Source organism: Heterocephalus glaber, unplaced genomic scaffold (genome assembly GCF_053883595.1).
Source record: "Heterocephalus glaber isolate CG9 unplaced genomic scaffold, H.glaber_assembly_v1.0 deba00001472, whole genome shotgun sequence".
Taxonomy (NCBI): domain Eukaryota; kingdom Metazoa; phylum Chordata; class Mammalia; order Rodentia; family Bathyergidae; genus Heterocephalus; species Heterocephalus glaber.
In genome coordinates this window covers 93,968,668-93,995,234 of record NW_028258315.1, presented here as the reverse complement: position 1 = coordinate 93,995,234, position 26,567 = coordinate 93,968,668, and the positions used below count along the sequence as shown (strand labels likewise).

The 26,567-nt window shown below is 43.7% G+C and overlaps 2 protein-coding genes across 3 annotated transcripts in view; one reads left to right on the top strand and one right to left on the bottom strand.

Moving 5' to 3' along the window:
• The window catches only part of Fhit (fragile histidine triad diadenosine triphosphatase), a 1,393,700-nt gene that overhangs the window by 1,358,587 nt on the left and 8,546 nt on the right, over positions 1 to 26,567 (top strand). The window contains exons 9-10 of the mRNA XM_087181606.1: positions 8,973 to 9,102; positions 11,994 to 12,100. Coding sequence (XP_087037732.1) covers positions 8,973 to 9,102; positions 11,994 to 12,100 — 237 coding nt within the window. The remainder of the gene's footprint in view (positions 1 to 8,972; positions 9,103 to 11,993; positions 12,101 to 26,567) is intronic.
• LOC110345707 (uncharacterized) overlaps positions 3,527 to 26,567 on the bottom strand; it is a 410,594-nt gene continuing 387,553 nt past the window's right edge. Inside the window, exon 6 of one of the 2 annotated variants that reach the window (XM_087181610.1) lies at positions 3,527 to 5,560. The gene's annotated coding sequence lies outside the window, so the exon portion shown is untranslated. Of the gene's footprint in view, positions 5,561 to 9,070; positions 10,334 to 26,567 lie in introns of those variants that run through there. The other variant, XM_087181607.1, reaches the window with a different exon arrangement.

Below are 26,567 nucleotides of genomic sequence, written 5' to 3'. Positions count from 1 at the left end.
TGCCACCCCTTTTCCTACCTCTCCCACATTTAGTTATTGAGCATGCTGGATCTCCTGGCCACCACTGTTTTACTTGGCTTTGCTTCTTTTATATTTTAGGCATCTCTATGTATTCCTAAAATGCGTATTTTTTTAGTTTGTTCTTTAACTTTATAAAAATGTAGTATGGTACATCTTGTCTTTGAGAAAATATTTTTCCATAATGATAGATTATTATGAGTTGTCTGTATGGACTACGTGTTACTATCAAATGTTGATTTTGTCCCCTGTGTAAAATCCTAGTATGTGAATATGTCACAGTTTATTCATTACTCTGAAGGGATGTTAGTGATTTCCAGGCTGTCGTTACTTTACGTAGAGCCAACGTGGACATTCTCATCTCTATTTTCTTGTCCATGTGCAAGAGTTTCTCTCAGGGGTACCCCTGGAAGGAGTAGTGCTGATCGCAAGGCTCTGGGAAGGCCAACTTGAGGAGATACGACCCAAGTGTGTCCCGAAGTGGGCGCTCCAGTGTATCTTCTTATCAGCAGCACCAGGGCGGTTCTGAGAGTCCAGGTCTTCCTTCTCCAGAACACAGTGTTGCTACCTGTGGGTGGAGCTCAATTCTCCCACCACTGCAATGCTATTTTTCTGTTAAGTTAGCCTTGGGTTGCGTGACGCAAAGCACTAGAGCTGGGACTCATGAGTAGAAGAAGGTAGAGGAGATTCGGGTTCATGCTGGAGAACAGTGGCCTCCAAGCTCAGCTTGGCAATGGAGACCCAGGACTGTCTCTCGGAGTACAAGCTGCTTACACTGCACTGTTCAAGCCGGAGCCCTGGAATCCTCAGGACCCACAGGGCCAGAGAGATGCAGATGTCACATGAGTCTCGGGACCACAATGCTCTGAAGATCTGTGTCAAACACTGGCTCTAGGAAGAAACATTTTTCAAATATTTGTTTCTGGAATTCTAAGCACAAACCTGAAATTATAAGAAGTTATTTCAAAACATTTTTACATCTTGTCCTTTAAATAACACCCAAATTCCTTGAAACCTTTGAGCAGCGCTAAGTTGAGGTTAATTAAAAGATCAGGACTCTCAAAAGATTTATTTTTATGGTGTTTTCACTCATGAATTTAACTCCCAACAATATTTTCAACTTTAATGGGAATATTAAAGATATTAATTTTAAAAAATAGAACTATATTTACTTTTCTGTATCTATACCCATATCTTCCAGGCTTAGCTCCTCCTTGTTTCCGTTGAGGACAGAATAAACAGCTGGGAGGTAAGGTGCAGAGCAGGAAGCCCAGAAAGGCCTGAGTGTTTCTTTGCTAGCCTGGTGCTTTCCTGTGAGTCACAGCCCTGGCATGGGACATAGCATTCTGATTTTCCACAACAGTCGAGGGGTGTGTGTGTGAGTGTGTATGTGTGTATCTCACATCTCTGTTGCTTATGCTGACTTCTGGAGTTTGGCAAATCATGGGGTATATAAAAGAGTTGAAGCTATAACAAAGAAAGCTCTCTCTCTCAAATACTCCAGTGGAAAAAGCATCTGAAATCCTCTGTGACAAAGATCTGTTATCATGCACGGCAAGCTTAGCGTTTCGGTCACATTCAAGGCTTTAAGTCTTCATTAAAGAAGGGTTTTTAAAGAAATGGAGGCATTTGGGAAAAGTTAACTCCTAATTTGTTTGTGCAACTTACTCACATGGGTCAGGTTCTTTGAAGGACACTGGAATAGCTTCATGAGAAAGTAATGGATTTGTAGGCAGCAGAAGCTGTGTCACGTCCAATGGGTGAGGAGCAGCTGCAGAGGGGCCAGTTTCGTAGCCAGAGCAAAAAGGTGTTCTGTGGAAATACTCACCCTCAGTCCAGTGGGCTGTTGGGTATCCTCAAAATATGGACTTTCTAGTATTTATTTTTCACTGGCCAGCACATAGGTGCTGGTACCAGGCACCTGCCCGTGTGGTGCTGGCATAGCAGTTTTAGCTCAGTCCAGCACACAGTGAGCATGCATATGTTACATGCAAATATTACACCATCTTATATAAGGGGCTGGCACAGCCTTGCATTTTGATACCCTGTGGTGATAGAAGGTGTCCTGCAATCATTCCCTCTAAGATGGGACAAGGGACAGCTGGCCTTGCTACTTGCCCCCCTTCTCTCCTAGAATGCAGGCCTCTCGAGGACGCTACCTGTTGTCCATCCTGCTCACTGCTGCACTGTGACATGCAGTGTGCCGGCATGTGGCAGGCTAGCACCATTTGTAAGAGCCCGGTGAATTCTGCAGAGATGGTGCCAGGTGCCCATACAGGTCCGCTTTCCCGACTGGCTCTATCTTAAGAACCTGGCTGCTACTGGCTGGAGTGTGTGTTAAGGAGGACTCTGAAGCTATGTCTCTGTTTGTGCTTTACTAACTGTGTGCCATATCTTTGTGCCCCTTTCTGGGCTGTGTTTGCTTAGCCTCTTACAGTGCAGACATTAGACACTATATGCTTACACTCTTGCTGGGGTATCTTGCTTGAAGTCTGCTTCCAAAGGCTCTGCAAGGTGCCTTTGAAAAAATAAGCCATATGTAGCCAGAGCAAATATGAAAAAAAATGTTCCGGAGATTCAAAGGAAAGCAGAAATTGGTCCTGTGCCTTTTTCCATTCCTCCTTCCGAGTACTGCAAGTTGACAGCACTCTAGGATGAAAGGAGAGCACTCCTGCTCAAACACCAGAATCGGAAACACAAGGGAGAAAAAGGTTTACAGAACACGACTGGCCAAGGAAATTGCTTTTTGAATAAATGCTTCCTTCTCCGAAGTTTGCTACATCAGAAGCCTGGCTTCTGGAAGGAGTTTCATTTCATTTCTCAGTGAGCATGATTTTAGAAACAGGAGGCCCGAGGAAATCAAACCCGTAGCAATCTCCAGTCCCTGGTGTTTGACCAATTTCCTACCCCCTGAAAAGCCAGAAGAGTTCAGATAGGAGGGAGGCTGGGGTGAGGGGCCGGTGGCTGGTGACTGTTCACCCAGATGACCTGAGATGACACTTCCCTCCAAGGGAGGCATCTCAGCAGCGCTGTGATTCTGCCTTGGGATCGGTCCCTACCTGCAGTTTTCCTAGGCAGTGTTACTACCCACATTTTCAAACGTATCCAGCAAAGTTTCCACAGATTTCGAGAGTGAATCCAGGGGTGTACCAGGGGCTAGTTGACTTGCTGCTATTATGTTTAATACAAACAAATGATTCTCCATATTTTCCGTGAGGTGTTGCTTGAGTGATTTAAGTGATCTCTGTTGCTTATGGAGACTTGGGTATTGCATCTAGAAAATGGGAATGTTGAGTTTGCATAGCAAATGTGTTGGGTTTAGCTTCCCATTGATAAATGTTTTTTGAAAACTTACTGGTGTCAGACACAGCAAGCAATAAAGATGCAAAGACGGATGTTGCTCTGGCTTTGTAATTTCTACCATAAAAATGGGAACTGGACAGTAAATTTTTTTTTACTAAATTAGATATTTTTGAAGGCTTTTTATTTAAGAGCACAAAAAGTGCTGAGTACAACTGCTTTCTCTAGCAAAGCCTAGTTAGTAGTCAGGCTATTGCTGTATGGGATTTTAATCTGAAATGCCATGCCCAGTTGTTAGGTAAGATGAGTCACAAGCTATACAAACATGAGGTTCACTATAGTAAGCTAAACAGGAAATGTTAGCAATGGGTATCCTAAGAATAAAGCTCAAATGTAGTGGATCCCATATCAGCCCTCCTAGCCCAGTTCTAGGATCGCCTTCCTCAAGGGCCCTATAACCTACTATAAGAAGAATCTCGCTGGCTACCAGCAGGGGGCAGTGTGGCCGATCCACCAGGCTCTGTCTGTGGCTGTTTTCCTCACATACACATTTGCAGATAGCTTCACTGATTTCTTCCCTGACAGGAAGCAACAACTCCTTTGATGTTTTAATTAAAGTCAACTCTGCTCAGGACCAGGATGCACAGTTGTTCTTTGCGGAGATGCTTCTAACAAGCTCTCCTTGGAAAATTGCAAGCTTTGATGTCCAATCAATTCAAGTGATTTCTGGATGGCAGGCCGGCCTGTGCCCCTGCAAACCTGCAATGTCCACCTTGATGTGTACAGGTTTTATAGGGTTCCCGAGATGGACCAAGATAATTCACAGTTAGTGGAGTCATGTCTGGTCCAAACTGCGATACTGGCAGTTCCAGCTGCTGCTTTGGCAATCCGCTCGACAGTGTGATACTTTAATGTATAATTGGATAAACAATTGGTTTCTGTCGTAGTACAGTGGTTTGGCATATTTATTTTCTAGTGCTATGATTTTCTTGTTGATAAATACTTTTGGGGGTTACATTCTTAATCATCAACACTCTATACTCCTTGGAAATGAGATGTCACTAATTAATATAAGTGCTTATTTCAGCATTTTGGCCCCAGAGGCAGCAATAAAAGAATCCTTGCTGTTATTCAAGCAAGTTACACTTAAGTTGAAGCTTTGGCAGCTAGTCAAGTGATGGATGCTCTGTTAATCACCTGAGTTTCTCTTTCTAGATGGGCAAATTGGTGGGCTTTGGGATTTCACAGTGAACAGGGAGATCCAGAGATAACACCTCTTCATGCAGAGCTCTCCTGTTTAGCTGAAGGCTCCAGCTCACAAGGTCTGTCCGCTAAGGTATAAAAGGAGGCAGTGAACCTATTTTTATAGAAAGAAATACTTGGAGAACCCAAGAGTTCTAAGGATGGGACAATGACAGCTGCAGGTCAGTGGCAAGACCACTTTGTGCCTCAGGTAGAGCAAGGGGTGATTCATGAGGTCACCAAGAAAATGCAGAGCGGGTGCCTATGGACATGGAGAAAAGACGCAGTGTGCCTGGTAGGGTGCGAGTTCTGAGAGGAGGCGGAGGGCTGTGTGTGTGAGAAGGCGAGAACACACTCCAGTCACAGGACATGACTTGGAGCCAATGCGACTGATCCGGGAAGGCTGCTGGGGACACTAGGAGGCGAGGTGGGAGCGAGGTGCAGCAGATTGGGCAGGAAGAGTGATTTTCACAGTGGTTCAGAGCAGCTGGGTGGAGTGTGGGCCTCGCAGACAAATGCCACAAGTGCTGCCTGAGGAGAAGACTGTCGCATGGAGGGACTAAGGCGCCTCACGCACAGCCACGCTAGATTATGGGACACCTGGGCCCGTCCTTGTCCGCCACGCCCTGCACCCACCCTGTCCCGTCGGACTGCAGTAATTTGTCCCCCTCTGCTTTATTCTCCAGCCCTGTAGTTCATGCAGTCATTCTGGTCCTTTTACCTTCATGCTTTGAAGTCTTCAACGTGTTCTCGTTGCACCAAATCCAGCCTTTTCAGCCAGACGCACAAGCTGCAGGGCTCTCCACTGCTCACCCTTCCAGCCGGTTCTTCCCACCAAGCTTCCTGCTTCCCGAGCCTCTGCCGCTGCCCTCCGTCTGCTGGGGATCCTCCGGTCCCAGCCTTTAACGGACTCCTTCTCCTCACTCACATCTCAACTCCAGAGTCCCCTCCTCTGGAAGGCTGTCTGGTAAAACCGGTCCTACTGAAGGTTCCGTCATCCCTGCAAATCGTTATATTTGGTTTTTCCTCAGAGCTCTTATAACATGAAATGACTGATTCCCAAACACTGATCACAAAATATTCTGAAGCCTCCCAAAGGTCACCCCGGGAGAACAGCTGCTCCCAACTGCTGGGCCCCGCTTCAGCCCTCAAGTGCAGACACTTTCTCCCACCCCCAGGTCCTCCTCAGTCAGCTATTTCCCAGCCCCGACCCGTGAAGGCCATGTTCAGTGCCACATTTCCCACAGCTCTGTTTTCAACTGGACGCATTTCCTGTAAAGGAGAGCTGCGATGGTTTGCCATGAGATGAATACGACCTAAATAAAACAGTCTTATTGCAGATCTAGCTAGGCTCTGGATGGCCTCTCTGACTCCGTCAGAGGTCGGGTTGGTGCCGTGCTAAGGACAAACTGGCATCCTCTGGGACTTACTTCTTGGTCAGTCAGAAGCCTGGAGACAAGTGAGCAGGAAGTAGCTTGCTCTCAGTAGGCCTGCAAGCTGTTTGCAGCTGTGTGTAGCATTGGAGGCCGGTCGGGTCTCCCCAAACGGCACCTGAACCTCAGCTGTCCTGATGCCCTGGCGCACGCATAGCAGCTGCACAGACGCTGCCTGAGGGTTCACCCAGAAAGCTTGCTGTGACTCCCTGGGGAAGCTGGCCCTGAGTGCAAGCTGCAGCAGCTCCGGCCCAGGCACCAAGAGCCTGCAGAAGCTGTTCCCACGCCCAGAGCAGCCCTTTCCTTGAAATCCACCCGCCATCTTTTAAGCCTGGTCCAAATCCCTGATTTTGAAAACTGAATCCTGGACTCTCATCTAGCAAGAATTTCTCCCACTGCCCAGATATCCTAACACTCTGGTGGAGCGTCCAGCCTAGTACTTTGGTCAGTTTGACTGATAGAAATTGTGGATGTATGTGTTTTTCTGCCTTTTTTGAGGGGCAAAACCCAGAAGACAAAGATTGTTGGCTCATTCATCAAAATATCTTCCATAAGACCTGGAACAGTGCCTAGGATGTATCATGTGCTGAACAAAGTTTGTTAGCTGTGTTGAAAATAGTTGTAACAGAGCATCAGATCTTTCGAAAACAAAGACTTATCGGGCTACTCAGGAGCCTGAGACACAAGGATCACAAGTTTGAGTTCAGCTGGGCAACAAAATTCTTAAAAAGCTAGAGACACAGCTCAGTAGTAGAGTGCTAGCCTAGCATTTAAGAGACCCTGGGTTTAATCCCCAGCTTAAAAGCAAGATTTACTTACTTCTTTATTCAATGTAATTATTTTCCTTCTGAAAAATTAGTTATACAAATTCCTACGTAAAGAGAACCATGAACCCACAAAAAGTGGTTTATTTAAACTCTGCTCTGCATATTGTCTTATGAAATGATATCTTGTTGTTATCACTTTTATAACACCTAAGTTTATAGTCATCCACTTTCAAGAGGAGCATTCAATTGGGTTTCCCCCTTTTGAAGGTAGTTTGGCATTTACTACAGGTTAGTTTCAAATTCTGAGAGACATTTAAATTATTGTGAATCATTCTGCCTACTGTATTCCATTACAGAGCTATAAAAACATCAATAGCCAAGGCAGCTTGAGCATTGCATCAGAGAATTAATCATTACCCCATACACCTTGCAATAATGCACTCAAGGCACAGGAGGGAAGCAAGTGTCAAAATCGACACATACAGTACTTTAGTCAGAAATCCTGTTAACACTCCCTTCCCTGCAAGTCAGTTCAAGCAGACGAAGAAGGATGACTGCAGATACTTTTTTCCCCAAAAGTTTATTTTCAAAGCTGTATAGAAATAGAATTCACTTGCAAGGGCTATCATGGACTTCAGACTATTGAATGTGGATAAAGATTTTGGTCCAAGATTTTGCAAATTTTGTCACTTTGGCATGCCGTGTCCTCCAAAGAACGAAGGACTGTGAGAACAGTTTTACCTCTTGCCTTTGCATCAGAAGGAGAGGAAAATGTGTTGCATCAGCTGTGGTGCTGGGCATTTTCTCAGTGAGCTCAGTCGCATTAACTTGTGTGACAATCTGGGGAGAGGAGATGGAGAACTGTAGTGCATTGAACACCAAACACAGGCAGTTGGAAGAACTGCTATTATTTTATGTACTACCAAGAAAGAAAAGCACTGCCAATCAAATGTGGCAAGTGGTTGGTTAGAAGACAGGTTTGGCTTTCAGAGATATTCAAATATGAAAATGTATCCATCTTGGAACAGATGTATTATGGAATGAATATAGTGCTGATGATTTCCACTGGATTCTATTCAATAATAATAACAAGCCCTAGAGGGCACAATATGCTGGCCCTGTCTTTGGACAATCTCTGATTTTCTGGTTTTACCAGCTGGGCAGGCTTGGGAACAGCCCAGTTAGCGAATGCAAGCCCAGTACTTCCTTGGCACCTTCCTTAGGGGACCTAGGTTGAGCAGCTAGGCAAACCACAAGAAGCCTAGTTAAATCTGCATATCAGATAAACAACAAACAATGTTTTGCTCTAAGTATGGCCAAAATAATGTATGAGACATCTTACACTAAGAAAAATTACCTGGGTATCTTAGTATTTTCATTTGCTAAGTCAGGCAACCATGCCTCCAGGGTAATTTTACCCAGGACCTTCTCTGCTTGATCTTTTACCTCTGAGAAGCCTCTGTTAATATCCAACTCCTTGAAACAACCTTGAGAGCCGGGGGTCATTGAGGGTCACTTTAGAGATGAAGGAGCTAAATTTCCTCCTCAGACTTGAATGTCCCAGTAAAATTTATTGCTGTGACTGAATTCTCATTACTTTTAATCCCTTCACAGGGTAGTTAGGTTCAAAAGATTGCTGGGGAACCATGAAGAAAGTGAAAGTACTTTTAGTCCCGGAGACAAGCCCAGTGGGCTGGTCAGTGGGCCCTGTCACGGGGACAGTGTATCTGGTCTGTAATAAGAGTAGTAGTGGTAGCAGTTGGTAATCAGCAGCATCAAACTCCAACCACTTGATTGTGTCAGGAGCATCACTACTCACTAGGGTTACAGCTTTTGTTTTGCAGAGAGGGCATCCGAGGCACAAGGAGGTTAAGGAATCTGCTTAAAGCATGTTCACCATCTCATCCCCATGGAGAGCCCTTGTCTGATGCTCCTAGCTAACTCTCCATCCCAGCACTCACCATTATAACACTGCTTCTTGGTGACACCGAGGCAGGTTCCCACAGCCTTTCCAGCTAGGTGAGCTCTGCTCAGTATTCTCGTGTCCAATCCCATCTCACTAAAACCAACCATCTGGTGTCTATTCTCCCTAAGTGGGTGTCCTCTGATAAGAGTAAAAGACCCTGTCTATTTTAGTACCAGAGCTGGCACTGCAGAAACAGATCAAATAACTGGTTCATAACAAGTAATCTCCGCCTTTCCCTTCCAACAGGCTGAAGCACTCTGGAAGGCTCTTGTAAGAGTCAAACTCTGGTTGCAGCTCACCCCAGGCAGACGGTGCCTTTTACATAGCTACTGTCTAAGACTCTGGGCTGCAGTTTCTCAGGCCAGCTTTGGGAAAGGTAACTTTATTCCAGAGTGTAGCATGTTAATCTCCTAGTCTCCTGGTAGCTCTCCTAGGACACAGTCTTGCCAGTCAGGGCCTTTCCCAGCTGCCTCATTCCTGCAGAGACTGCAGACTGATTTGAAGTCTCGTGGACTGGCTTGGCATCTTTGAGCTGTTGAGACAAAGCCTTGTGGCCCTGACATCCCTTTGACCCAGGGTAAACAGAAGGAAAGCAGTGGTACAGCAGTTTACCAAGGGCAGTTGTGATACAAGTAAAGGAGCACAAACAGTAGGCTTACGGGCAAGTATGTTACAATGGGTCCTCTGCATCCACGGGTTCCACATCAGTGGATTCCACCAAGCATGCATAGAAACTATGTGTGGGGGGGAGGGGATTGTGCCTACACTGAGTGCGTTCATGGTTCACCTTGTCCTTACTACCTAAACAATCCAACACAACACCTATTTTCATAGCATGAACACTGGATCGGGTTTTATATGTAATCTAGAGATGATTTAAAGTATACTAGAGAACATGCATAGGTTCTATGCAGATAACACACAGCATTTTAGGTAAGGGACATGAGCATTAGCAGACTCGGGGTCCTGGGGAGGTTCTGGCAGCCGCCCCGTGAGGACCAGGTGATGACTTTCCTGGGGTGCAGTGACATCTAGCTGCGCGCGCACGCGCGCACACACACACACGCACTCTTCTTCAGAGCGGTGCTTCTCAACAGTGAGTGCACCTTGGAATTGCCTGGGAAGTATTTGTTTCAGGCCTAAAACCATTAAATCCCTGGGGTGAGTTTTATATATCTTTTTAAAGTCTCCCAGATGATTTCAATAGGCTTCCAGGGTTGAGATGTTCTAAAGAAAAGATGCTTCCATCCGGGGCTTTTAGGAGGAAAGTCTCTCTAAATTTTAAAAACCATGTACAACAGTTTAGCAAATATGATTAGTTGTTTTATTTCCTAGTTCCCATAAACAACTTCTAAGTGTTGGCACAATGCTGCCATCTGTAAGGCATATGACAATACCAGACGGTCGCCTAATAACCAAGAAGGCATTAATGATCCCGGCTCTGAATTATCTGGATTCATCTGGTAGGATCTGTGTTGATGAGGCCACTTCATGCTTGATTTCTGTCTTCTGACGGCAGTACCACGAGTGGCAAGGCCATATTTTCCAGGCTTTGCATTGTCCGTTGTCATCCCATCGAGCTGTTACAAGATGGATTTATAACAGACCTAAAGGTAGTATCAAAATGAAAATGAGTTCCTGAATAGAATAGCAATCCCGGCTGACTTGCCTCTAGCAAGTGCGTCATCTCCGCCTCCGCCTCCGCCTCCCTCTGCAAGGAAGGAAATGACTTCTTAATGTGGTTTTCTTCCACTAAGGAGAATTAAATCTGTGTGGCAAAATGTAAAACCAGTGTGCTGGCAGCCACATTCTGAAAGAAGATCCATGACCCTCATAAACATATTTGTGGCACAGTTATATGCTAATGAACCTCATTTGGGCTCCAACTTAGTGTGAAAAATACAGCCCAGCTGGAGAGCCAGGCTATTGTTCTCTGGCTGCTTTGCCTTCTGCCCCAAGTTTGCTATGAAATAAACAGGGCAACTTCTCCATCTGTTGCCAGCTGCCCAGGTGGGGGCATCTGGATTAGATTTAGGGTGTTTGGGGCCTGAGATAACAAACTCCACTGTTTTCGTCGTAGTCTTTTGGCTGAATCGGCAAGATTATCTTGGAAGTATCAAGCTGACTTTCGGGTGAATACGGGTGGTGGAGTGAAACGGTGTATGCGGAATCATCCATTCTTTGTGCATATCCTCCAGAAAGGGCGGGGCAAGATTGGAGGGGGTCAGGGCTGGAGCCTGCTGGTACCTACCCGAGTGGTCTTTCACCAGGAATTGAGTTTCCCCAGACCTCGGTTTCCAGGTTGATAAATGGGTTAGCAGCACCTGCCTACGGCTACTGCAAGGGTGAATGCAATCATGCAGACCAGAAAACAGCCCTTCACATCCTCCATGTTAGCCATCACTGGCCGTGCCAGAAAATCACGCACCTTCATTGACTTCACCCAAAACGTTGCGCTGTGCGTCCCAGGAGGCTCTTACACTGTAGCATTTTACGGCCACTCAAGGGAACCACATGCGTGTGGAATGAAAGGGAGAGGAGCCACCTTTTCAAAAGTCACCCTCAAAAGCTTCTCTGATAGAATTAAAATTCTATTCACTCTATATGGAAATCTAAAATACACAAATTGTTTTTTAAACAAATATTGATATTTAAGCAGGATTTCAAAATAACTCAATTGACTAAGACCGTTAATTTTTGAAGTTGTTTTCTTATTGAATAGTTTTCAACACGTCACTGCTTAAAGCCTCTTTTAATGGCAAGAACAGCTTCTCAGTATTCATGGCCACTGCAGCATGATCGTAAATTTACTTGGGTTATTTTGGTTCACAGAGTAAAGCTGCTCATAGCTCACCTAAGAGGCTAAACCAGAGAGAGCAGCAGGTAAACCCCAGCCGGCTCAGAGGAATGGTCCTGGGCAGGCGCAGGTCTTCAGTGTCTGAGGCACAAAATGTGGATGGTGATTATGGACCCCAAGGAACCAGAGTGGAAGGATGTGGGGATGGAAGGGTACTCCCCGCTGCCCTGCCTCGATCTGTCCCAACGGTCCAACCTCGGCAGAGCAGACAGTGAGGAGACCACAAAGGGCTGTCGTGCAGCCTTGTCTGGATATTTTATGAGAGAAGCTACAAATGTGAATTCTTACATGAAATCTCATTTTCAAGGCTATCTGCCTCTGATATGCAAATTCTATACAGTCCTCCCCCCAACATTCATTCAAGGAGATTCCAAGAACCCACTGGTGACCCTATTCTGTTTTCCCCGAAGCTGGAGAAACACGACAAAGAGGAGGAAGACCGCCCGGCCTCTTGGAGATCCGAGGAGGAAATGGCAGCCGAAGCAGCTGTGCTCAGGGCCTACTTCCAGTGACAGCGGTAAAGCCTGCTCCACACCACCCTAACCCCAGGGGGCCGGCTGGACGTGGGGAGGGGGCTTCACCCATGGGTCCTGGAGTGGGGTGCGAAAGACCTGGAAGCTGGGCCAGACTGAACCGGACCCTTGAGGAACACCGGCCCCGGACTGGCTCCCCTCGCCCACCCGAGGCTCCTTCTGGTCTCCCCTACAAAGGGGCTTCTCTCCCCATCCACTGTCTGAGAAGCAGATGGTTAGCGATGCACCAATGATTGTTTGAAAGGTCAGGACCCTGCCAGGCTCACTTTGTCCCCATGCATCTCCTCTTATTTGCCGGCCATTTAGCCACATCCAGCAGTACTCGGGCTGGGACTGTTCCTTGCAGGTGCTGTTCGGTAAACTGCCCTTTGTGTTTCTCTTTTGCTTTGGCTGCTACGAAGCTCAGGCCACGGGAAAGGGGACTCGATCGAACTAACTGCTGCTGGGAGGTCACTGCTGTGCAAAGACAGCTACAGCCAATCTTCTTTTCAAATGCATCTGCAAACCAAATTTGTGTACAGTTCAAGGGGTCATGGATCTTCTGAAATGTGTTCATAAATAGGGCTGCTGTCCAATATTGGGACAAACCTAGACTGAAATTATTCACTGTTCATCTGAAGCACTAATTTAGCTGGTATCCTATATTTTAATGTACCTCTTGACGGGTCCTGGACCTCAGATAAAGATCCTCTCCTTTAAATAGCTCCTTTTCCCCTCTAGAATTACATAATTCTAAATTAGAATTACGTTGTTCCTCATCTGGCCTCGGCATAAATATGTTTATAAGTTGCTGAAGCAGATCAGATACAAATTTAAGACAAAATTATTGAACTAATAGTGATGGCAACTGAAAACTGAAGCATCTAAAATTGTCAACCACTTAGTGGCTGTGATTTTTTTTTTAGCTAGAAGACATTGTATAACCAGGGTTTCGCTTTCTCTAGTTTCAGTTGCATTCTCCAAAAATATTAGAAGAGAAGGGACCAAGAGATGCAGGGGAGGGAAAGGAATTCTGATGTGTTATGCACATGTACCAACTCCCCACAAGGAAGGTACTGCAAACATGTACCGACGAAAACTCTAAATGGAACGTTCCTGCTCTGTCTCCCCAGTGATAGGAATTATCCCTCTGTCTACACGTGGTTCACAATGGCCCACTGGTCACTGAGCACTGGTCATGGCTGTCACATGGACTGCCATCACAGTGCTTGCGTCCAACTTGCCCTTGCTTAAGCGCAAGAGTAGGGATGCTGGCATTAAACCGGGAGATGCCTGAAGTGCTTCCTTTAAATGTTGTCTGACGTCGTCACAAGAGGAAAGCTAAGGACAGGACCATAAGGTATTTGGAGAGAACCTACATTCACATACCTTGACTACAGAATATTGTTATACTTTTTGTTTTATTATTAGTTATGTTAATTCCTTACGGTGCCAAATTTAAAACTTACACTTTATCATAGGTACATATGTTTGGAAGAAACATAGTATACATACAGGGTTCTGTACTAGCCCAAGATTCAGGTACCCTCTGGGGGCCTTGGTACATACCCCCTGCAAGCAGGGGGACTGCTGTAGCCTGCTGTCACTTTGAAATGTAAGACTTTACCAATAGCTTAAAATACATGTGCATTTTCTGGCCTTCCTCTCCCCAGCCCCCTGTTAATGTACTTTGACTACTTAGGGACCCAGAGCACCTGGCCCGCTGTTGCCCTGCACACTGCGCTGCCCGTGCCTTAGAAAGCTCACTTCATTCTCCACATTATCCGTGTACACTCCGGTGCCTGCGGAAATGGAGCATGGTGGAGCAGAAGCGAAACCCTGGTTAACATTTTCCACTGTGTATTTTCTTTCTCTATCTTTGTCTTTGTCCCTCACTGTTCTTTAAAGAAAGGACTGATGGAAAGGGCACAGCCCTGTGGCATGGCAGCGGCCCTCTCTGTCTGCTTCCTTCCTGCCAGCCCTTGTGCAGTGTGTATGCAGTGGGGTCTCAGATCTTCAGATTCAAGTTCCTAGGCTGGGTTTGCTTTCTGGATTTCCTATCCAATGGGTATTTTCAGGTAGAGGCGAGAAAGCTCTCGGCTTTTCCTTAGGCTTGCTGAATCCTAAGACTCTATCTTAGAATGCATTTCTAGATGTTTCAGGAATATTTAAGCTTACAACTCCAGATTTCTGTATGCTTCACTTTGTCAGTTTTGCTTCTGTCTTACCCCGAGGCCTGACATCTCCTGTCTGCCAGGTAAATTCACTTGCCTTCTAAGTCTTGCCAGGAAGACATTTTCCCTAAAGTTATACAGATGATTGCCACCCTGCTGGTGTGCTTTCACATTAACTAGTATTTATATCTCTCTCTAAGGGGCTTTGTTTACAGACAAAGCGAATCACTTCCTGAGAAGCCACGTGTGGAGAGGGAGACTAGGAAGGACAGTGTAGCACACAAGTGGTACCTTGGACACAGGGCACTTCAACTTAGGCTCCTTACATTTTGCCAAGAGCATCACCATGCTCTGCAATAGAATGGGACTAAATATACTTTAATATACTCTAAAGACAAAGGGAGGTGGAAGCAGACACATTCTCTTTTGTAGGAAGCATGGTCCACAGCTTAGTCTTCCTGGTTCTTTGACAAACACCCTCCTCCCGTTTCAAAATGCATGCATACACTAGGTTTGCATACAGTTTTAAATGGTTCATGTAAATTCTGAAATTTGCTAAGAAATAGAGCAATCACGGAACATCTGGGCATACCTAGACTTAAAACATGTCTGTTGTTCGCCTGAAATTCAGCTGAACTTGGCCTCTCTAGGCTGGACAAGCTGGAAGCCTTGGATGGGGCTCATTCTACAAGATGGTGCAGTTCTCAGCATGAGCAGGGTGGGGCTCAGCCATGGATGGATGACAACAGCCAGCGCTTACTGAGAATTTACAAGCAGAGTTTGTAGTATTATTATTATCCTGTCTTACAGGTGATGAGCAAACTACGGTTCAGTGACTTAGGTGTTATTCCAAGGCAAATGGTTCTAGGAGCCAACACTCACATTTGAACTCAGGTTGTAGAACCCAAAGGCATTGTCCTGGTCTTTGTACCGCCCACCCCACTAAAAGAGCTCAGTCCTGCAGCTGGTCCTCGCCCCTAGCACGGCTCTTCCTGCACCCTAAGTATTCTTTTTAAGCTCTTTGCCTTCTCTGCTCACCTCTCTCATTTCCCTGTGAAGACACCCTCTCCACTTTCTCTGCTGGATTTCCTTGCCAGCCTCGTTAATGCCACCTTCTCCAGCACCTGCCTGGTCACTCTGCGGCCTCCGCTCTCCCCAGCTGACTTTGCTCTCCTGCAAGGTTTTCAGATGATCCTGACTTCTACCAGGCTGCCCCTGAACCCTTTCTCTCCCATTTGCCCATATGATATGACCTTTGGTGGATACTGTGTTTTCCAAATGTTATGCATTCCCATTTTGTCATGATTTTTCTTATCTTTGTGGCCACCTGGGGCATTAGTTATTATTTACTGGATTCACTTTTAAAATTTCAGTATATTTATCATAAAATGTGTATTTTAGCTTCAATGAAAAAAAGTACTACTTGTAATTGGAAGGTGAACCTGAAAATAAATGTTAAAGTAAAACAATGCTAATAAGATTCCAGCTGACATAGTTGCTCATCTGCAGCTGCCAGGACTGAGGTTAGAAGTGAACCCAGTCACTGTTAGGCATTTGCTTCCAGCACCAACTGGAGCTATGGAGACCTTCCATTTGACCTATTCAGAAGGATTAAAAGAGAATAACCTGCTCTGAAATTTAGTGCAGGTCACCTAAAATTAAACAGACACATGATTCCCACTTTTGGACAAATGAGAGTAGAAATCATAATTCAAATCCGGAGCAAACTGAATCCGGATCTATTCCAACCACTATGCCAGGACTTCATCTTATTCACTAGGCATACGGAAAAGATCAGGTGCATGGGGGAAAACCAGAGTCAGTGTCCTTAGGGGTGATGGATCACTGTTTTGAACCCTGCTGGAGGATACCAGACAGGAATTCATCCACCACACCCCACTCAGGGCAGACTTAGCCTCTAGGCTGAGGAGAAGTGTTTGAAATCTCTCCTTCTCCTAGGCACCAGCTCCTAGGGCTTTACTCTAACACTTTGTTTCCCAAGAGTCTACCTTGCAAACCAAAGGATTGCAGAGAAAAATATGAACACCTATACCCAAGATGCCCAGCGTGAATCAAAGGACTGTAACAGGCACAGAGCTGCTCTTGGGTGGATGCTCATATGCGTATATGGAGCAATTCCCTGAAAACCCTCATCTGTTTATTCTTTGTGTGTAAACCTGACTCAAACCTCAGCACAAGAGTGACACAAAGCCCACGAAGGTAAACCTTCCACAAGTACGAACTTCTCCTCGGCCACAGGGCACTAACATTAGCTTAGCAGTGTAAAGGAATTCTCCGTGTCTTCCCATATACCCGGCAGGAGTTTGGGTGCCTTAGCCACTCTGAGTCCCTAGCCCATCAGGAAATGATTCTGAATGGCAGTTTCTTGAGCAATAGTGAAAGAGAGAAGTCACCTTTGCCATGTCCCCAGAGGTCACCATCCCATGCGTTGTTGGGGCTTCCACCTGACAGGTCCATGATGAGGTTGGCAGCTTTTTGGTTCCAGGAATTGAGCATCTACTCTTTGCCTAGATGAATTTATGCATTGGCTCCCCACACACTGGGCTGATTTCCGAGATAGGGATTTTGCAGTGGCTCTTTCAGTCCTTCTAAATCACATTAGATGACAGTGAATCTGCATTTCTTATCTAGCCTAGCCTCCTTCCTGGAGCCTGGCGATTCATTATGCAGGTATTTAACAGGTGGATTTTCTGCCTATACATGCCAGTGATTGGCTTTCTGTTTGATTTTAAAACAACTTGTGGTGGCGCGGAGATTTTGACATCCCCTTGTTCCCACTGTAATTGAGTGGGGTATACTGTGAAACATGCAAGCATCACCCCCAACTCTGACAAGAAGTCCGAGTAAGACAGGTTTCCATACCCCAGTGTGTCAGCAGACTTCATTTGTAATTTATCAAACTCTCCTCTCGATGTGTTATTATTTTAAAGGCAATTGGTTACCTCTCATTTACTCATAACGAAGTAGTGTGATTTCAAAGCAACAGAGTCAGCCCAAAATACCATTTTTCAGTAGTTACAGATGTACTGTCAAGAAAAATTTTGACACCGTAGTTTCTGAAAAGCTACTACCATTTCAGCCACTGTACCGCAGTTATAATCATGGACACTCAAGGTGATGAGGAAGGACAGGTTAGAGACATGTTCTGGTCTGTAAAACGTACTTTTTGAAATCTGCCCCACCAGCTTGGGAAAGATCAGATCTGACCTCCTCAGAGAAGATCCACTCCCAGCACAAGCTGCCTCTGGCGAGGACTCAAGTGGTCCATCGAAGCACTCTACTGAATATTTTCTTGAGGAGGGATGGTCTTTAACTTCAGGTCCTTGACTGACTCATCCTGAATCCACTGGATGGCTCTCACCTGGGGTCTCATCTCATCAAGACCAATGAAAGGGTTTGCCAGGGCTCATTCTGCCTTGCAGGACTGATAGGAAAATAGACTTTCCTTAACGTGGAAGTATGAAGAGAAGACGCCTTCTGTAAGGTGAGATATTTTAATGGATCAAAAGCTCTTTGCCAGAAAAAGGACCTATTATTTTAAAAGAAGCTTGAAAAGATATTTTAGTTTGCTTTTTCCTTCCTCTCCAGTCCATGTTGACCATGTTCTATTGGATTGCTCTGCTTCTCCCCCAGTTCTGTTTGGATTACATTTGTAGAACCTCATTTCAGTAGCAAGGAATTAAACACTCTGTTACTTGGCTTATATAAACATAAACTAAGTCCCTGTGGCCTACCTTGGGAATGATAAGCCATAGAAGCACGGAGACTTTAGAAATCATCAAATCTAATGTCCCATTAAATTATTTCTTTCACCACAACTCAAACAGTAACCACCTAGCTATACTGTAAAATCCTCCCTTTGGAAACATTCTGTGAGGCAGTCTATCCCAAAGTTCAAAGTGAGCTTTTAGTGTAGTTTGATTATTTTAAAATGTTTTATCAACATCCAACTTTCTCTAACATGGATCTTACAGTTTAGACAAGAGATTCCTATGGGCCAGCGATGGCCACAAACTCTGAAGAACATTTTATTGAGATTTACCTCTTCTGCACTAGTGTCCCAAAATTAATTTTAATCCTTATGAAGTTTGAAACTACACAGCCCATCAGCAGAGTTCTTTTCAGAAAAATGAAATTCAAATTGGCAAAAACCAAAAAAACCTCAAGAATTTCAGGCTTTTCTTGCATCTTGAAAAGTGGTAATAAAATAGAGTCTAGTATGCTCATCCTCACCTCTAGGATTGGGGGGCCACACATGAACCTGCGGGCTGTTGTATGACAAAACCTTCCCAACTAAAACTACTCACTCTCAGGACTTTTTCCCCTTATGTGCTTGCTTGTCTCCACTCTGCAATAATCCTTCCCTTCCGGTGCACTCTTTTGTCTCTGCCTCTCCCATAAAGGAGGGTGAAGGAAGAGGGTCTTCTAGATAGAATGGAATGTTAATAATGAAGAAAAGCAATGAAAATTCACATTAATGATCTCTGACCCTGTCGATTAATAGCTAATGCTTATGCACTTCATTTGATCCTCTGTCTGGAAGGCCCCACCACCACCTCTGACATACTAAATGCTCCATTGTTCTGTCATGAGGCGCATCCATCAAGTTATCCCAGAGGTGCTCAACGTGGGTCGTCAATGCAGGGTACACTAGCAAAAGCAGCTCTGGAAGAACTCTTCTGGTTCTAATACTTCTCCAGTGATCTACAAGGTAGTTCAGTATGTTTCACTACCTCCAACTCATGAGTGACGGGTCACTGAGGCTGTGCCTTATGGATTAAAGTACAAAAACCAAAGGGGAGGGAGAGAACATCTTGAAAATTAAAATATCACTCCCTGTCCCTTTAGGGTAATTATTAAAATGTGACCCCAACCCCAATAATGTATTGTCCCTTCTCTTCTTCCCTAGATACCTTCTTTTCTATCTGTTCTCCTCCTAGAGTAATTGAGAAGTAGCATATTCTATAAAAAGGACAGGAGCCAAACAAAGGCAGGGCACGGGTGTCAGGGAAGCCATTCTGGGAATAAACCTGTGCTTTCTTCTACCCAACTCCTTCAGGGGACAGATGCCTGCCAACCCTCCTTCCTTTCCTGGGCCCCATGGTGCCAACCTGGCTATTTTGGCTCAGTATTAGTATTTCTCAACCTTATCACTGGGCAAGCCTTACTTTTCCTTCTGAAGCCTCATGTAAATATTCTAGAACCAAGAGGAAAAAAAAATAGACTGGTAGTAATACTTTCTAGGAGCAAATGTTTGTCTTGTTCCTCACACAGAACTTTCCAGCATGTGCTTTGAAAAGATTGATAAAATGAACCATTGTACTTTTGTAAAGTTATATCCCTGCCTGTATTCACTCCTTCCCGCAAAAGGACAATCAGTTATCCCAAGTACCAGGCAAATGAAAATGTCCTAAGCTCTACCAGTGAAAATAAGAAGACTCTATGGTGTCTTAATAATATCTGAGTTGTCTGCCATTTGAGGTTTTACTTTCCCTGGAAAAGGCTTTAAATAGCATAAAGTGACTCTCCGTCAACAGTTGCCACTAAACTTGCCCTGTGGATGTGTACCAATCACTCTTTTGGACCTCACTTTCCTTATCTGTGAATAAAATGATAAAGAAAGCATTTTTCTTATACCCTGGGGTTATTAGAGAATGATAGCACAAAACAACAGGTAGGAAACCAGTATGCCAATATTCTAGATTATTATTTTCCCTGGGATTTAATATTTTGAAGACAATAAATTACAGAGATGTTTAGATCATGAGAAATTACTTTAAATACAGATTAAAAATAAAGTAGGGGTGGAGGGTTTCAGGCTACCAAAAAGGAAAAGAAAATGTGTGACTTGTGTTTCTGTTACTAACAGACCAAATAATCTGCCTCAAACCTCCCACTGTGTTCAACTAGAAGATCCATACAGAATTTTCAAAATACATTAAATGTAACAAAGCAAAAACTCATAGGGCTAAGGGCTGACAGAAAGCTAGAGAGGTGAGAGCAGCATCTGGGGTTGCTTTTCTACTGGTGTGGACAGGTGTGAGTCTTGGAGAGACAGATACAACAGGTGATCAAAAACATAGTGAATAAAAAACCCCCCAAAAATAAAAAAATAAAATTTAAAAAAACATAGTGAATGTTCAAATTTTTAAAAATTTTTACAGCAAAAGATAAAATGCCATTAATTTCCTTCAAAATATTCTCCCTTGGTTCAGACACACTTAGCCCATAGTTCTTGCCACTTTCTGAAGCTATTCTAGAAGTTCTTTCTCATGAATTTTCTTAAGAGGTATGGTGAAAATAAGGTGAATTCTGCTGTTGATGCCATCCAATGAAAAGGCAGAATTATAAAAACATTTTGGCATGTGCTCATCCACCTTATTCTCCGGATCTGGCACCATGGGACTTCTGGCTCCTCCCCAAAATCAGAATGATCATGAGAGGGGAATGTATCAAATCAATTCAAGACATGGAGGCAGCCATGACAGCACAGCTAAAGACATTCACAAAAACCGACTTTCAGAACTGCTTCAAAAAGTGGCAAGAATGATAAGTGTGCTCAAAGTAAGGGGGGTACTTTAAGGGGGATTAATTGCAATGTGTCTTTTTCTGTGATAAATTTTTTGTTTAAACACATGCTGAATTTTTTACCACAATTTGTAGAGCTGGAGCTTACCAATGATAATCTTTGCAAAACCTCCACACCTGGGTGGAACTAAGACCTGAGAGTTATACCCTTGGAATGAGAGTAAACCAGATATGAAACAGCTCCTGTACCAATTGAGCCCAACCTCAAATCATTTGGACAGTTGTAAAAGTATGCCCTGAAAATTAAATTAAGGTGATCCTAAATTGCTAGTCCATTAGACAGTTTCAGAAGAAAAAGAAAATCAGCTGTGAAAGAGAATAATATCAATAAAGTTCTTAAATCAGTTTTGTAATTTGTATCCAAATAGAATGCCCAGTATGTACGTGCGCTTGGGTGTGAGGAAACAAATTGTTATGGCCTGAATGTCGTGTCCCACCCCGAAGATTCATGTGCTGAGGTCTTCTGCCCCATGAGATGGCATTAGGGAGGTGATTAGGTTAAGAGGACATAAAGAGAGTGGAGCCTCCAAAGTGGGGTGAGCGGCCTTTTAAGAAGAAAGGACAGCAGGTTTCTCTCTGTGTGCTGACTCTCAGAAGCGGTCATGTGAGAATGTAACACACCGGTGGCTTCCTGTGAACCAAGCAATGAAGCCTCAGGATGAACCAGTCTTGTGCCCCTTCATGCTGTACTTCCAGACTCTAGAACTGTGAAAGTGCATTTCTGTTGTTTGAACCACGTTTCTATGCTATATTAGTATGGAAGCCTGCGATGATTAAAAAATTAATACATACAAGATCAGAATCCCAGGTTACCTCGAAAGTGGAGTTTTCAGGCACAGATGGTAAAATCACTGTGTTTATTTTGTTTATAAATAGAAGAGACAGGATATTTTAAAAATTTCAGCAGAAAGCTAGAATGTACAAAAAAGAAAGAAAAGATGAGCAAAAGGACCAAATAGAAATTATAGAACTAAGAAATACATTAACCCTACAATTAATTCAGCAGTACACTTTTTTATAGTCAAGAGACTTTCCCATGACTCACAAGATGTGAAAATCCCAGAATGAACTATGGAGAGGTCAAAGGAGAAAGGGTACAGATGCGTGATACTTTAAGAAAGTTCAAGAAGTCTCATAGATATTCACTCACCATTCCACAGGGAGAGAAAACAGAGCTTGGGGGGAAGTCATTTTTAAAGAAATGCTTAAAACTTTTCAACACTGGGAAAAGCTGCCAATCAAAACATTCAAGAGCACACCGAAGGGAGAGCAGTGGATACGGAATCCACTCTCAGATACATCATGATAAAACTGCAGAAAATCAAAGGCAAGGAAAAAGCTATTAGTTTTTTTTAAGTACTTACTTTCAAAGGAATAATAATTTGACCAAAACCAACAAAAACAATAAAAATCAGAAGACCCTGAAATCCATCTCTAAGGAGCCGAGAGAGAATAACTGCCAAGCTAGATAGCACATCCTCTATCACATCTAGGCCCTTAACATATGTTCAGGAACAGTTCAGTTTTGGCCTGGGTATTAAAGGCATAGTCCCTGGCTAGATGCAAGTGTAACATGGTGGAAACTTTAAGAGGCGGGGCCTATGGGGACGCTCTAGGTCACTGGGAGCCGGCCCTTCGGAACACTGGGGAACCCTGGCCTGTTCATCCTTCTGTCCTCCTTATGCACCTCCCTGCCCAGAGAAGAGTGCCCTTGCTTCCCTGCATGCTCCCACCATGCTGTGCTGCCTGGCCACAGGCCCAAAAGCAAGAGGCCACCTGATCACAGACAGAGACTACCAGCACACACTCAAGGAATTCTAAAAAAGAAGTCAAATGGAAATTAGAAGTCATCTTGAATTGAATAGAGAAGACTAATCTTGTGGATCACTAAACATGTTTAGAGGATAATTTATTTGCCATTATGACTTAAATATATTTATTGAAGAAAATAAAAGCTGACAGTTCATGTTCTAAACATCTTTCTGGAAAAGTTAGAAGGAGAACCACAAAGTTACGTGAAAGGATACAGTAAAGCAAAGTAATGAAACAGAAAACACAAGTGTAATTGAAATGATCGGTGAAGCCCAGTATGTGGTTTTTGAGGAGCAGAATCACAGAAAACCAATGTTAAAAACAAAAAGCCAAACTTCTATGTAGATATAGCAGTCACTAAAAACAAGTATATGAAAAATAACTTTAGACCAATACCTTTGAGTGCGTGGATTAAATAGGCAAATTTGAGAAAAACCTGGCTTTCCCAAACTGGCAGAGGTGCAAAAGAAAATATGAGTAATTTGATAATGATTAAAAAGTTGAAGCTGCATTCAAACTCTTCCAAAAAATAAATCATGAAGCCCCCACAGCTTTCCTTTCAATTCTACCACTCAGTGAGGAACTAAATTCCGTACTCAAATCCTGCTAGAACCAGAGCTAGAGGGTGGGAAGGAGAACCCTCTCCACTACCCAGCTGATTATATGCGTTACCTGCCAAATGAGCCCAACAAAAACAGCACGGAAAGGAAATCTACAGACTGATTACACCTGGAAACAGATGCCAAAGCCCTAAAAGCTCAGGGAAGTAGGTAACAGTTTGTGACTGCACAGTGACCAATTCAGTTGCAGTCTCATATCAGACGAGCAGACCGTGTCTCTCCCCGGAGTAGTAAAGGAGAAAACGATACGGTCATCTTAATAGATGGAGACAAATTATTGATCTAAATACCTGTCTTAATATATACAAAAGATGTGGGAAAAACGGAATGTAGCTGAAACTGAAGAGTGATCACTATTCAACTGAAACCATAAACGAGATCAGGACACTCAGCGTTAGCCCTTCTGTTCCACACTGTACTCAGTGTCCTAGCTAGTACAGTGAAGCAGGAATGACACATAAAAGGCGGAAGACTGACTAGACAGGAAGGACTAGAACTCATTGTTTGTGGACAGAAACATGACAAATGCAGAAACAGACTACTGAGAAACAGTAAATTTAGCAAGGACTAAATATGAGATCAATATTGGTAAGTTTTCAATTTCTCTGTTACTATAGTTAGAAAGTGAAGAATCTTAAAGTTAGCATTTATATTAATAGCAAAAATCAGAAACCTAATAACTATTAAAGCCATGTCATCTTCTAGACAGAAAAATACATTATTAAGAGGCATTAAGAAGAAGAAAAAATAGATGAATGACTCAATTTTTGCAAGCTCAATCTTTCTCAAATTGACCTTTAATTCAGTAAAAATCAGATCAAAATTTCCATAGGTTTGGCTTTGCTTTTGGCGAAAATTGACAAGTTGATTGTAAAATGTTTATGGAAATGTAGCCAGAAACTTGTAAGAGAACCAGATGAGAAACACTGAAGGGCTCACAGTGCAAGATAGGAAGACTTACTTACTTCCAGGCCACAAGAGCTGAGAGAGTGTGGTATTGGTACACGGACAAGTGGACTGATGGAAAGAAATACAGAATCCAGAAACAGAGCCGGGCGTATACAGACACTCGATTTATTATAAAATGATGCCACAGAGCTCTAGGGGACAGAAAATCTTTTCAGTAAATAGTTCCGGGAAAATTGGATATCCATGCAGAGAACTAATAAAATGAAAGCCTACTTCACATTGTATTCAAAAGTTGGTTCCAGGTGGATTTCAAATTCAAAATGTGAAGAATAAAACAAAAAGGCTTTTGAAGATAATTTAGGAGAATATCTTCATGATCTTGCTATAGGGAAAGATTCTGTAACCAAGATACGAGATGCACTGCTATTAAAAAAAGGTTGGTAAGTTGAATTACATTCAGATTAAGGATTTCTTTTCCTCAAAAGACACCTTTAAGAAGGAGAAAAGGCAAGTTACAGAGTAGAGAAGGTATTTACCACTTTACCAACCGAAGACCAGCATCCAGAAGATAATTTTAAAACAAGAAAAAAGCCCTTAAAAATAAGTAAGAAAAAATAAAAAATAAAAAGAAGGATGGAGTTGTAGCTCAGTGAGAAGGCCCTGACACACTGAAAAAAACTCAGTCACATTGCACTGGTACACCACAAAAAAATGGATATCAAAATAAATGACCAATAATCTTTAGTTGGCAGGGAACTATAACTTAAAGCACAAGGAAATAGTAGATAGGCCCACCATTATAGTCAAAGTTTAAAAAGACCCACTACATCAAGTGTTGGCAGGAATGTGGAGCAACAGAAACAGACAAAAGAATGCATACTGTGTGACTGCATTCATAGAAAGTTCCAAAGCAGGCCAAATTAAATTATAGCGCTTGGAGATATATTCATGTAGATGGCACAATGATATGGGTAAGCAAGGAAGCAATTACCATAGAAGTCAGGCCAACAGCTACCTTCGAGGGCGAGCTAGGAAGAGGGCTATGGACTGGAGCGGGGGGTGAAAGGAGCCGGCAGTGTTCTATTTGCCAAGCATGGTGGCAGATGGGTGTTCATAGGACTCTGTAAGCCAGATACAGACCTGGTGCGTTAGTGTATGTATCACGAAAAGGACAAAATGAGTCAGGGAAAGGAAACATTTAAAGTTAAGCAAACAGGAACGGGGAAGAAAAAGGAAGAGACTGTCTCTAATGTACAGTCTGGTTGATGGATGAATATTCAATTATTTCATAATAGACTTAAACAAAGAGAGCAATCGCTGCGTGGAATCTTTACAGACACACTGCTAGTACATCACAGTCCACTCCTCCCCTCCTGCTCATTCTTTCTGACTTTAAGAGGGACTCTGGCCCACAAGATCATTATTTCAGGAAGGGAATAATGAAGGACACTACAGATAGGACAATGTTTTAATGTTAATAACCCTTACTAATACCACCTAAGAGCTTACTCTGGGCAACTTACACCAAGTACTCTATAGGCTCTATCTCATTTAAACCTCACAGCAGCTTTCTAATAGTACTGCTTTGCAGAAGTGGAAACTGAGGCTGAAGGCAATTGTGTGACTTCCCCAAGGATTCTCTATCATACAGAGAGATTCAAATTCAGCTCCAAGCAGTCTGACTTTGGAGCCCACATTTACCTTGGCTCTGAAACAGATGGATCTCTATTTAGAATATCCTCCCCCACATCCACTCTAGCTAACCAAAGGCAAGGATTGTGCAATGCAGCTGAGATGCCAGGTGTCTCTTACTCTTGCTTCTTCACTAGCTTCGGGAGCAAAGCCAGCGTTTCATGACTTTTGTGCTGGGGACTTTGCCTAGGTCGTAGGTCACTGTATCCACTCATAATCACCCTGCCAGAGAGAAAGTGCTGTCCACCATCTCCCCACAAAGCAGCAGGTACAGACGGACGGTCTGCTGAAAGCTGAAAATGCATAAACTAACCAGGAGTGAGCCACAACTGTTCAACCTTGGACCAGGATATTGGATTCTTGAGGTCCATTCAAGACTTTTCAGTTCGTTTCCTCTAAAGACAGAAGTGTTTTTCTTTAAGAACCTGCGATTCACTCTTGGATTTGAAAACATTTTAAGACTGTTGAGAGATTCGAGCAGACAACAGGATGGGGGCAGCAGACATTTGAATTTGGAGCTGCCAATCCTACTCAAAGACCACAGTTCTAGCAAATGATCAGAGTTCTCCCTACTGCTTGTTGTATAACACAGGGAGACAAGGCCTGGCCTGGGGTGATGACAACTGAGGTTCCTAGGTGTCATCCTGGGATTTATC